The sequence below is a fragment of the Oncorhynchus masou genome, chromosome 14 (genome assembly GCF_036934945.1).
Source record: "Oncorhynchus masou masou isolate Uvic2021 chromosome 14, UVic_Omas_1.1, whole genome shotgun sequence".
Lineage (NCBI taxonomy): Eukaryota > Metazoa > Chordata > Actinopteri > Salmoniformes > Salmonidae > Oncorhynchus > Oncorhynchus masou.
Window position 1 is genome coordinate 14,295,041 of NC_088225.1, and position 13,925 is coordinate 14,308,965.

A 13,925-nucleotide genomic window follows, 5' to 3' on the forward strand; every position below is an offset into this window, starting at 1 on the left:
TGTTTCTGACATGGAAAGTCAACATTTTCACACTCGCAGCAACAGCCATCGTAGAAATAGGAAATGCCTTGCACATCTTTGCAATATTTACAGTATTTTCAGGACTGTAGTGTTTCAATCCTTTCAGGACGAGTCGGTTCAGTGTTCTCCTACTTACATAATGCCTTCACCACCTATTTTTGGTTCTCTCCTCTTCACAAGAATCAGTGTTGTTGTTTATCCTGGAATCCAGCCAGCAACTCACAGGAATTCATTTGAAGGAGAGGAAATCAATTTCATTTTCTGCAAAGCACTGCAGAACATCCAATCCCAGCAGGTCTCTGAGTAAAAAAAAAACACATTTTTTTCTCGATTTTTCAAATGCAATTGAAACAAGCCTAAGGATGGTGATTATCTTTGGGATTTTTGGGTGTTTCACATTGAAATTAACCTGTGAAACTAGGCAAATATATATATATATATTTTATTTTTATTGATTGTGTTCCTGGTAGTACCTTCCAAACTAGAACAGTTTCTCCTGTATATTTATTTTTATTTTTTCCTTTATTTTACTAGGCAAGTCAGTTAAGAACAAATTCTTATTTTCAATGACGGCCTAGGAACAGTGGGTTAAATGCCTGTTCAGGGGCAGAACGACAGATTTGTACCTTGTCAGCTCGGGGATTTGAACTTGCAACCTTTCGGTTACCAGTCCAACGCGCTAACCACTAGGCTACCCTGCCGCCCCATATCTCACAGAGATGAGGCGAAAACTAACACAAATCTTAATGATGACTCATTTAGAAAGACCAACCCTTTCCTAGCATCCTCCAAGTTTGGTACCGGGACCCAAGCCTATCAAAGATATTCAGAGGCTTTGTGGTTTGGAACTATGAACTCTCCAATGTATTGATTTGAATGCTTGGTTGCTCATCTTCTCTCTGGTGGCAGTATTTCAAACAGACCCATTAGCTGTTGGTTATTTTCTCTATTTTTCTGTCTAAGACATACAACTTTTCGTAATCTCCTTTTGTGTTTTCTCAAGCCAATCAAATCAAATGTTATTTGTCTCATGTGCCGAATACAACAGGTGTAATGCTTATTTACAAGACCGTAACCAACAATACAGTTTTAAGAAAAATAAGTGTTAAGTAAAAAATTGATAAGTTAAAAAAGAGCAGCAGTAAAATAACAGTAGCGAGGTTATATACACAGGGGGTACCAGTACAGAGTCAATGTGGAGGTTATATACGCAGGGGTACCAGTACAGAGTCAATGTGGAGGCTATATACAGGGGGTACCAGTACAGAGTCAATGTGGAGGCTATACACAGGGGGTACCAGTACAGTCAATGTGGAGGCTATATACAGGGGGGCGGCAGTGTAGCCTAGTGGTTAGAGTGTTGGACTAGTAACCGGAAGGTTGAGATTTCAAACCCCCGAGCTGACAAGGTACAAATCTGTCGTTCTGCACCTGAACAGGCAGTTAACCCACTGTTCCCAGGCCGTCATTGAAAATAAGAATTTATTCTTAACTGACTTGCCTGGTTAAATAAAGGTAAAATTAAAAAAATATACACAGGGGGTACCAGTACAGAAATATACACAGGGGGTACCAGTACAGAGTCAATGTGGAGGCTATATACAGGGGTACCGGTGCAGAGTCAATGTGGAGGCTATACACAGGGGGTACCAGTACAGAGTCAATGTGGAGGCTATATACAGGGGGTACCAGTACAGAGTCAATGTGGAGGCTATATACAGGGGGTACCAGTACAGAGTCAATGTGGAGGCTATACACAGGGGGTACCAGTACAGAGTCAATGTGGAGGCAAAATACAGGGGGTACCGGTACAAAGTCAATGTGGAGGCTATATACAGGGGGTACCAGTACAGAGTCAATGTGCATGGGCACAGGTTAGTCAAGGTAATTGAGGTAATAGGAACATGTATGTAGAGAAAAATAAGTGTTAAGTAAAAAATTGATAAGTTAAAAAAGAGCAGCAGTAAAATAACAGTAGCGAGGTTATATACACAGGGGGTACCAGTACAGAGTCAATGTGGAGGTTATATACGCAGGGGTACCAGTACAGAGTCAATGTGGAGGCTATATACAGGGGGTACCAGTACAGAGTCAATGTGGAGGCTATACACAGGGGGTACCAGTACAGTCAATGTGGAGGTTATATACAGGGGGGCGGCAGTGTAGCCTAGTGGTTAGAGTGTTGGACTAGTAACCGGAAGGTTGAGATTTCAAACCCCCGAGCTGACAAGGTACAAATCTGTCGTTCTGCACCTGAACAGGCAGTTAACCCACTGTTCCCAGGCCGTCATTGAAAATAAGAATTTATTCTTAACTGACTTGCCTGGTTAAATAAAGGTAAAATTAAAAAAATATACACAGGGGGTACCAGTACAGAAATATACACAGGGGGTACCAGTACAGAGTCAATGTGGAGGCTATATACAGGGGTACCAGTGCAGAGTCAATGTGGAGGCTATACACAGGGGGTACCAGTACAGAGTCAATGTGGAGGCTATATACAGGGGGTACCAGTACAGAGTCCATGTGGAGGCTATATACAGGGGGTACCAGTACAGAGTCAATGTGGAGGCTATATACAGGGGGTACCAGTACAGAGTCAATGTGGAGGCTATACACAGGGGGTACCAGTACAGAGTCAATGTGGAGGCAAAATACAGGGGGTACCGGTACAAAGTCAATGTGGAGGCTATATACAGGGGGTACCAGTACAGAGTCAATGTGCATGGGCACAGGTTAGTCAAGGTAATTGAGGTAATAGGAACATGTATGTAGAGTTAAAGTGACTATGCATAGAAAATAAACAGAGAGTAGCAGCAGTGTAAAAGAGGGGGAGGGACAAAGCAAGTAGTCTGTGTAACCATTTGATTAGCTGTTAAGGAGTCTTATGGACCGAGACTTGCCGTGCGGTTTTGACCGTAACAAACAGTGCCAATTCGAAGAATATTATTGCTGGGGGATGTTGCCTTTACAAATCATTATTCAACCTCCACATCAGATGATAGGGCACATTTTACTGACTACAAACCTTGATCTGTCCTGTGCAGACAGGATTTTAGAGGGTATTGCATTCATCAAATTAGGATTCAAAGAACTGTGCTATCCATCACCATATGCAAGTCCACCAAGACCAGTGGGATCCCTGATTATACTGTACACTCATAGTTGTACATTACTCTAGTCCCTGCTCCTAACTCCAGTGGCAATGCCAATATTGATTCATTCAATAATCATCATTTTTCACCTGTGGTCGTCTTGCAGAATGCCAGAGTGCTGTTTAAAATCCGTGTGGTGGCAGGATCAACGTCCTACAGCTACCTCTCCCCCCAGGATGGACGGCCGCTCTACCACCCAGCAGTGAACAGGTGAGACAGACAGCCTCTGCAGGCCACATACTGTAGCTAGCTAAGCGTCTGCGTGTCAGACAGTTAGGTAGTGATATGAGAAGGTAAGGCCGCGAACAGGCTCTTCATCAAGCTAAAGTGAAGCAGTAGAGGTGTTCAAGCAAGTCTTCCAAGCATTTCAAGAGTAACGTGTCAAAACACAGTTTCTTCCCTCTACATTTAGTATGGGCAGTTCTTTACTGAGAGGCAGTTCATACTGTGTTGTGGATTATGTAATTCCCTTTTACAGCAGTGAAATATGCAGCCATATTGTAAGGTTCCTTTTCAGGAGAGGGTACCTAATGGTTTACATTCTGTGGAAGCTAATTGCTATTTTAAAGGGTGCTTTATTAAGGCAGAACTCCTCAAGTTGCTTAGAAATGTCCATTCGTCCATTTGAATGGTTGCTGGGGGCGTGGTGATTTGAAAGTGCATGTGTGCACAGTATTCAGAACACTTATTTGATGATGGTGCTACAAGACCCATTCATGTATTGATATTTCAGTAATATTGCTGCACCAGTGCCCCTAAAAGGTTTATGTGATTCTTTTTTTTTTACCTTCAACAACACCATCAGTAAAAACATTTAGCATTTCAATCAATAGCTTTCCCTTACTTTGGAAAATAAAATGATAGGAAGGAACATTCTTCTTCCAGCATATAGTTTGTCTGCTATCCCACTTCGCTCCTTTGACCAGTATAGATGCATTTATCCTGTTGCTATTTTGTGGGTGCCCATAGCCAGCCTTCATCACGGGCAGGGCTGTGTAGAGTCATAATAGAGGCTGTGATGGTGGTAAATGAAAGCAGCTATAGCCTGTGGAGAGATACATGTACTGTCTCTACAGATCTGAAATCTCCAGGGCTCATACTGAGAGGCACCCCGTAGCCATGAAGATCACTGTGTAATGAAATTCTGTTTGAAGTGTTCGCTTGAAGAGTTCAGCTGGCTTTGATTGACTCTCAGCCCAGAATATAATGTAGTTTACCTGAAGGACCCCCAGAGCGAGCACAAGATTTATACAGTCATAGACATTGTGATAGTGAACTTACTATTCTACTCTCTGCCAAGAAAACTGTAGACAATCTTGCCAGCTGCTCTGAGAGATATTTCTGAATTCAAATACTGTATAATTGAGTCCTTTTGAGACTGGATGGATCTCTCGAGGCCATTATAAAAGCACAACTGTCACAGACGTTTTGAGTCAAGAAAACACGCTCCATTGTAGTAGAGACTGAAAAATAAATTGTTTCTCTGTATTGTCCCCATTCCACCTCTTCTACTACTCATGAATAACTAGCATTAAGGAAAATCCCCAATTAATCTGTCAAAAATCCCACCTACCATTTATTTCCTATTTATAACTGACCCGATTAGTGGAGCTGGGTTTCTGGTGGGGCTCTATCACACCAAGAATAGCCTCATGCATTGTTTTAGCTGTTAGGGTTTGGTATAGCACATAAAACTTGACTTTTACATTAAATCAATCTGATTCATAATATGCTTTAGGAAAGGACCTCAACATGATGATATCCAATGCTGTCAGTGATTCAAGGGGCCTACAGTAGCGTTAATACAGACTCTGAATGAAAAGCTCATGTTTAACTACTTTCTTGACCTGCCGAAGATCCAACACGGATCAAAAGGTCGTCTTTATTGTGCGTCTGATTAAATCACCATGGGAGCATACCAGAGTTGCGGGCATTCCTTTTGTCTTCACCTACTTTCTTACCATCGATTGGGCTTTAAACATATGTTGCTGTGTGAATAGTTTGTGGATATTCTGTTTATTCAGCCTCTGAAAACACACTTCTGAAAGCACTATCTGCTCCTTTTTTTTGAATCCCAGTGTGGTGGATGTTTAATTGTAAGGTCCTGCTGACACCTAGTGGCTGTACAGAGTCTATAAATACATGCTGCTGCACAACGGACTTTTCTGTTTCCATCTATGTGGGCTGGCTCCTATGTCTCACGAGGTCATGGCTCTGCTCTGACTTGGATCCATGGCAAAGCCCTGGGTACTTTTCAGCTGGTATTTACATGATGGCTAATTCTGAACTTTAACACCTTCTCGCAAAACAACATTATTCTTTGATGATGCAGAGCTTGATGATTCTGCTCACAAATAAGCCTTTAGTGCCACACTCCTAATGGATCACAACAACGCTAGAGTTTACATCAGAGGTCCCCAAACTGGTTTGCCCCGCGACCCTATTTTGATATTAACATTTGTGACCCCACCATGTAAAAAGAAAAGTGATGAAATCAACGGCCAATATTTACTTATTTAATTGGGGCTATGACAATCTATTACAAATCAGTCTGATAATACTTGTGACAGTAATCATTTTCTATGATCTTCTGTACAGAAAATAACAGTCATTGATGATGTTCTTTTCCCCTGATTTAGTGCCTGATCTTGTCCACTATGTTCTAATAAGGCTTGTGGGCATTGTAGAGGGAAACAGACACATGTGACACATGTGAAGGGGTCATAATATTTTATATATATCTTAGACTGTTCAAAGGATAGAGCCACATTTGTAGGAAGAAAACAGAAACCTGTCTGTTTATTACAACCACATCTAGCGGCTACCGGAGGTTATTGACATAACCCCAGTTCTATGAACCAAGCAGGATTTTTTCCCCAAGAGTTTCTCTTGTGATCCCATCTTCAAATCTGGAGACCCCACATGGGGTTGCAACCCCTAGTTTGGGAAACACTGGCCTACATTAACAAAACACTGGTGGCCCACTGGTGAGGAGGGTAAGACTCAATGGAAAAGCACCATAACAAAATGTACATACCACCTGAATAATAGATGGACAGTAGGGGATTATGAGGTTTTACCTTGCTAATCTGATGACGTTTGACCCTTTTGTTCCCAGAGCTCTTAATCTCTGTGGCTCAGGAGGACCGCCCCATGTGAAGCTCATCATCGAGTGGGAACACAGAATCAAAGACTGGTCAGTCAATCTCAGTGGCAGTCTAAAACTTTCTAGCCCTGAATTATTGTAGACCAACTGTAATCATAAACAGTATATATGCTGTTGCACATTATACACTTATTTTATTAAAGCCTGGCAGCCTCTTTCTCTCTCTGTGCATGTTCCCAACTGTCTGTCTGTCTGTCTGGTCGGTCTCCTGCAGCCTGTTTGGGAACATCCAGGAGGAGGTGGTGAAGGATGCTGAGAGTGTGAGAGGCCAGCATCAGCAGCACGTCCAGCAGCACAGTTGTACCCTGGACGAGTGCTTTCAGCTCTACACTAAAGAGGAACAGGTACATTATCTCCTCCTACGGTCAGACAACAACCACTGCTGAGTACAATCTGTCGTCTCACTATAGTTTACAGGGGTGTCAAATTCATTCCACGGAGGGCCTTGTGTCTGCTGGTTTTTGTTTTTTCCTTTCAAATTAAGCCCTAGACAACCAAGTGAGTTAAGTCCCTTACTAATTAGTGACCTTAATTCATAAAATCAAGGGGGGGGGGGGGTAATGAGACCCGTAACATAACTCATACAAACTCGAATAGTGACAAAGTAAAAGTGAGAACAAAATAACTATGACAACTGAAATCTACCGTCAAACTCAGGGTTTATTAATAAACACACGGTAATGGGGGGGGGGGGGGGGGAGCAGGAAAAGGGGCTGAGCTGGACCCAAGGAAAGAAACAATAAGTATTCAAAAACACCCCTGAGCTAGACTAGCCTACTTTAACAGCTAACTAACTAACCAAAAATACAGTGGGTGGTCCACCCAGTTCTAACTAGTGTATTTAACAAAGTCTACCTACAGGTAGTGTATGCCCATGGGCGACTTGTCTTGGTTCCCCCTTTTCCCACCCGCAAACAAACAAACACCATAACCAAAAACAATACTCACAGGTGATGACAAAGTGCTATGGAGGTGCGCAAACAAGAGAGGTTAATACACAAAGCGAGAGTGAAACAGAGAAACTTATGACTTATGTAATTTACAGAGCGATTGAGCTCTAGAGCAAACAACTGACAGGGTTTTTAAACCAAGGGAAAGGAACTGTGATTGGGTAGGAAACAGGGGGAGGTGTGTCTTCTGATTGATGATTGATTGTTGACTGATTGGGGAGTGATGATTTTCACCTGTGAGGGGAGGAGGAGAGAAAAGAAACACACACACAGGATACTTGTATCCGTAACACCAAGGGAGCAGCGTAAACCCGCAGACACTCGGTCCTCCGTGGAATGAGTTTGACATGTGTCATAGAACCTTATGTACCGAACTTACTGACTGAATGACTGACGAAGAGCAAGGAAATCCTTCCTACCTGTGATTTTCATTATATACTGTATTTTTGTTTATAGGGGAGACTGCCTCTAGTTTGAAACAGTCCTTTCAGGGAAATTCATCCAAATTGCTAATTCATTAATCGTATGCTACCTTAAAAATAAGATGCACATTTGTTATGTGGGTGAACAATCCCTTTAAGGACATCATTATGAAATCCATAATGCTTCTTACAGACCGCCCCAGTATTATAAGATGCAACGTCAACAGTAACATCAAACGATGTGAATGCTGTGGCATGATGCCAAGAACAAAATCTGCCTTCAGTCGAATCAATCAAGATGACCTGAGGTGGAATTAATCTTGCCAATTGGGCTCTTATTTTCCCGTCCGTGGAGCTGTGAATGGACTGTGTTTCTGCTGGGAACTGTATGCTCTCGCTTAACTGTACCTACACCCAGATCGGTGTCTAAACGACTTATGAATCAGAATATGTCTTTCCCTTCAAATGCTTGATTGATCTTCCTGCTCCCAGTTATACTGTACCACAATATATTGTTGACAGTCATGCCCCATCGCTATGCCCCTCCACACCTCTTTATATGAAGAGGTTGTTTCAGGGAACGTTCTGAATATCCAAATCAGATCAAATGTTGTTTGTCACATGCGCCGAATACAACAGGTGTAGACCTTACAGTTAAATGCTTACTTACAAGCCCTTAACCAACCATGCAGTTTTAAGAAAAATACTTTTAAAAAGTAAGAAATAATAGTAAGAAATAATTAAAGAGCAGCAGTAAAATAACAATAGCAAGGCTATATACAGGTGGTACAGGTACTATCAGGTATCAAGGTAAGACCCAAGTGCAGACTGTGTCAAGGCAGGCAGAGGTCGATAATCCAGAGTAGGAGCAAAGGTACAGGCGGGCGGGTACAGGGTCAGGACAGGCAAGGGTCAAAAACCAGGAGGAAAAAGAGTGGCTAGGAAAAGACAGGCGCTGACAGGAACAAACGCTGGTAAGCTTGACAAACAAGACCAACTGGCACAGACAGACAGAAAACACAGGTATAAATACCCAGAGGATAAGTGTAAGGTCGGCGACACCTGGAGGGGGTGGAGACAAGCACAAGGACAGGTGAAACAGATCAGGGCGTGACAGGTACAGAGTCGATGTGCAGGGGGCACCGGTTAGTTGAGGTAATATGTACATGTAGGTAGAGTTATTAAAGTGACTATGCATAGATATTAACAGAGAATAGCAGCAGTGTAAAAGAGGCAATGCAAATAGTCTGGGTTGCCATTTGATTAGATGTTCAGGAGTCTTATGGCCTGGGGCTAGAAGGTGTTTAGAAGCCTCTTGGACCTAGACTTGGAGCTCCGGTATCGCTTGCCGTGCGGTAGCAGAGAGAACAGTGTATGACTAGGGTGGCTTTTTAGGGCCTTCCTCTGTCACCGCCTGGTATAGACGTCCTGGATGGCAGGAAGCTTGGCCCCGGTGATGTACTGGGCCGTATGCGCTACCCTCTGTAGTGCCTTGCGGTCGGAGGCCGAGCAGTTGATATACCATGCAGTGATGCAACCCGTCAGGATGCTCTCGATGGTGCAGCTGTAGAACCTTTTGAGGATCTGAGAACCAATGCCAAATTTTTTCAATTTCCTGAGGGGGATAGGTTTTGTCGTGCCCTCTTCACGACTGTCTTGGTGTGCTTGGACCATGTTAGTTAGGTAATAGAGGTGTACGTGAATTTCAAAGCCTGTAATTTGGTTTATGTAATACGCTTATAAAGTTGACATGTGTGATAGATATCCAGAACATGTCCTCCTCAAGAGCCTTCTCTTAGTTTCTTCCTGAGCATTGTTTGAGTCCTATGTCTGTTTCTGATAGGAGTGAATCATTTCCCATTGCCATTCATGAGGCAAATGACTAGGCTTTCTTGAGCTCCATTTGTGACCAGATTAGTATCCTCAACTGAACATGAAGATTATTGGATACAGCTGCCTCCATCTCCTTCTTCCACTCTTCTTCATGCACACTAATCAGAGGGATTAGAGTGCCGGAGGCGGTCGCCCCAGCAACAGGTTGTGAAAGTGACTGAAAAATTCGGCTTCACATACTGTTTTGATGAAACAGACACGGTCTCATGCACAGAGCTATCACTGAAGACCACCGCGACCTGTATCAGACCAGGTTTCATGTCAAAAACATTGTCCACCAGCTTCAAACTGCTGGAAAAACAATATTTTTGCTTATTGAAAATATATTTCATAGCGATTTAGATGGTACAATGATTCCCTACACTATTCAGTGCTTGCTTTCTCACATAAACTGAAATTGAGCGAACAATGTATAATTTTTGCAACCAGGAATGAGCGATTTTCACTAAATAACACAGCCATAAAGTCAGAACACTGCCGCTCCGGCAGGAGAAATCAATAGGAAAAGCACACAGCCAATCACAACACTGGCGGGTAAGTAATACTGTGAAATATTATCATTCCACAATTAGCGGCAGATATATTATGGACATTTTCTGAAATTACAATACAGAAACGTAAAACAACCCAATGTAGCACCTTTAGAGAGTGTTAAGAAATGATTTCAGTGGGTTGATTGAGGGACAAGATGTCTTTCTTATTTTTTTTTACATGAATGAATACTCTCCCTCTCTCGCCCTCCCTCTGTTTCTCTCTCTCTCTCTCTCTCTCTCTCTCTCTCTCTCTCTCTCTCTCTCTCTCTCTCTCTCTCTCTCTCTCTCTCTCTCTCTCTCTTTCTGCCAGCTGGCTCCGGACGATGCATGGAAATGTCCCCACTGTAAGCAGCTGCAACAGGGCATGGTGAAAATGAGCCTGTGGACGCTGCCTGACATCCTCATCCTCCACCTCAAGCGCTTCCGGCAGGTGGGCGAGCGCCGCAACAAGCTGGCCACGCTGGTGCGCTTCCCCCTAGACGGCCTAGACATGGCGCCCCATGTGGTGAAGAGGAGTCAGAGCACCCGGCTGCCCCCCCACGGTCCTCTGCTCCCCGGCCCCCGGCACCCGGCCTGGAAACAGCCCTGCCCACCCGACGTGGCCCCTCCAGACTTCCTATATGACCTCTATGCCGTGTGTAACCACCACGGAGGCATGCACGGGGGACATTACACAGGTTTGTATGGAGGGACTGTCTGGCTGTCATGTTCACATCCTGTAAATGTTCTATGAAATATCAATCTCATTGAAAGTGGTCTTAATCAGCAAGGTGTCTTGAAGTGAGATCCAGTCCAAAAATGTGTTTGATGAAGATGATAAAGATAAAGATATGGTGGTGGTTTCTTCAGTCTGTATGTAAGTACCGTTGTCTGTGTCTCTGTGCAGCGTTCTGCAGGAACTCATTGGACGCCCAGTGGTATGGGTATGATGACAGCAGTGCAGAGCCAGTCACAGAGGCGGAGGTGTGCACACGGGGAGCCTACATCCTCTTCTACCAGAGACGCAACACCATCCCTCCATGGTCAGCCAGCTCCTCTCTCAGTGGTGAGCCTTGTTGACAAGTCCTTCAATTAAGCCACGGTCTGCAATATGTCCTGCAGTTCTATTGTGTCATTTCAATAGATGATATATACCAATTGGTTCTGAACGAATACTGACCTTTAGTAAGTCCATGTAATGGAAATAAGGCTTCTGATATCCATTATTGGTGAAATGATGGCTTTCGTCGCCCAATAATGAATGGCACTACACTGACAGCATCCAGACATTTTTTGAATTTAAAGCATTAATGTTGAAATCAAAAGAGTATATGATTGGCAGTGTGTAATGACCTTGTCCATCGTAGGATGGAGGTACAGTGAAGGCATCTGCATACTAGGTTTGGTTTGCTCCTAGCAGAACTCGGATAGGCAAAGTGAACGTGTACTCCCTTAAAAAGCTTAAAAAAGCTTCAATAGTACTGTTTGTCCCTCTTGTGACGCCATAGCCAGTATACACTTCCTCAAAATAGTCCAAATTAATCTAAGATAACTCAAGAAATCTGTCATTCATTTAGATGTTTTTGATCTTAGTCGTGCATTTTTTACATATACAGTGCCTTGCGAAAGTATTCGGCCCCTTTGAACTTTGCGACCTTTTGCCACATTTCAGGCTTCAAACATGAAGATTTTTTTTGTGAAGAATCAACAACAAGTGGGACACAATCATGAAGTGGAACAACATTTATTGGATATTTCAAACTTTTTTAACAAATCAAAAACTGAAAAATTTGGCGTGCAAAATTATTCAGCCCCTTTACTTTCAGTGCAGCAAACTCTCTCCAGAAGTTCAGTGAGGATCTCTGAATGATCCAATGTTGAGCTAAATGACTAATGATGATAAATACAATCCACCTGTGTGTAATCAAGTCTCCGTATAAATGCACCTGCACTGTGATAGTCTCAGAGGTCTGTTAAAAGCGCAGAGAGCATCATGAAGAACAAGGAACACACCAGGCAGGTCCGAGATACTGTTGTGAAGAAGTTTAAAGCCGGATTTGGATACAAAAAGATTTCCCAAGCTTTAAACATCCCAAGGAGCACTGTGCAAGCGATAATATTGAAATGGAAGGAGTATCAGACCACTGCAAATCTACCAAGACCTGGCCGTCCCTCTAAACTTTCAGCTCATACAAGGAGAAGACTGATCAGAGATGCAGCCAAGAGGCCCATGATCACTCTGGATGAACTGCAGAGATCTACAGCTGAGGTGGGAGACTCTGTCCATAGGACAACAATCAGTCGTATATTGCACAAATCTGGCCTTTATGGAAGAGTGGCAAGAAGAAAGCCTTTTCTTAAAGATATCCATAAAAAGTGTCGTTTAAAGTTTGCCAAAAGCCCCCTGGGAGACACACCAAACATGTGGAAGAAGGTGCTCTGGTCAGATGAAACCAAAATTGAACTTTTTGGCAACAATGCAAAACGTTATGTTTGGCGTAAAAGCAACACAGCTCATCACCCTGAACACACCATCTCCACTGTCAAACATGGTGGTGGCAGCATCATGGTTTGGGCCTGCGTTTCTTCAGCAGGGACAGGGAAGATGGTTAAAATTGATGGGAAGATGGATGGAGCCAAATACAGGACCATTCTGGAAGAAAACCTGATGGAATCTGCAAAAGACCTGAGACTGGGACGGAGATTTGTCTTCCAACAAGACAATGATCCAAAACATAAAGCAAAATCTACAATGGAATAGTTAAAAATAAACATATCCAGGTGTTAGAATGGCCAAGTCAAAGTCCAGACCTGAATCCAATCGAGAATCTGTGGAAAGAACTGAAAACTGCTGTTCACAAATGCTCTCCATCCAACCTCACTGAGCTCGAGCTGTTTTGCAAGGAGGAATGGGAAAAAATTTCAGTCTCTCGATGTGCAAAACTGATAGAGACATACCCCAAGCGACTTACAGCTGTAATCGCAGCAAAAGGTGGCGCTACAAAGTATTAACTTAAGGGGGCTGAATAATTTTGCACGCCCAATTTTTCAGTTTTTGATTTGTTAAAAAAGTTTGAAATATCCAATAAATGTCGTTCCACTTCATGATTGTGTCCCACTTGTTGTTGATTCTTCACAAAAAATACAGTTTTATATCTTTATGTTTGAAGCCTGAAATGTGGCAAAAGGTCGCTAAGTTCAAGTGGGCCGAATACTTTCGCAAGGCACTGTAACTAAGATGTTTGGTGCAGTATTTCACAATGAAAAGTTTATTGAAGAATCCCTACTGTTGACCAATCACCGACAAAGGGGCATAGACTTCAGATACCAAACTAACATCAACTAACAAAATGTTGTCGTAATATATGCGCAAACTCTTCCGAAATGTTTCGCCTACTGTCCCCCTCTAGGAAAAAGAGACAGGTTTGTATGTATTAGCTGTGTTGAGAGTCCAGTAGATGGCACTTAGCTCTCTATAACTTCTACTTCTACAGGCTCCACCAGCTCCTCCACATCAGACCACTGGCTGATCCGTCTGACGCGGGACAGTAAGAGGGGCAGCCTGTTCTCTGGGGGGTCCACCTCTGGCCCTCCTGGCCCCACACCAACCCCCGAATCCCCAGAGCTCCCTGTGTTCGAGGACGAGCCTCTTAAAACAGAGACAGGTGAGTAGCCCATTGGGACACCATTTTCCCAGTATGTCTCTAAATAAATAAAACCACTATGGCTCGCTGTGTCTGATTAGTCTGAAGTTGTGGTTGTTAATCAAAGAGAATTATCTCTGTGTATAGGGATTTCATTACATC

The 13,925-nt window shown here is 43.1% G+C and overlaps 1 protein-coding gene across 1 annotated transcript in view; it reads left to right on the plus strand.

Annotated features, from left to right (window-relative positions):
- LOC135554332 (ubiquitin carboxyl-terminal hydrolase 43-like) overlaps positions 1-13,925 on the plus strand; it is a 98,105-nt gene that overhangs the window by 79,758 nt on the left and 4,422 nt on the right. Inside the window, exons 9-14 of the mRNA XM_064986579.1 lie at positions 3,283-3,386; positions 6,295-6,372; positions 6,557-6,686; positions 10,451-10,817; positions 11,027-11,185; positions 13,614-13,784. Of these exons, the coding sequence (XP_064842651.1) occupies positions 3,283-3,386; positions 6,295-6,372; positions 6,557-6,686; positions 10,451-10,817; positions 11,027-11,185; positions 13,614-13,784 (1,009 nt within the window). The remainder of the gene's footprint in view (positions 1-3,282; positions 3,387-6,294; positions 6,373-6,556; positions 6,687-10,450; positions 10,818-11,026; positions 11,186-13,613; positions 13,785-13,925) is intronic.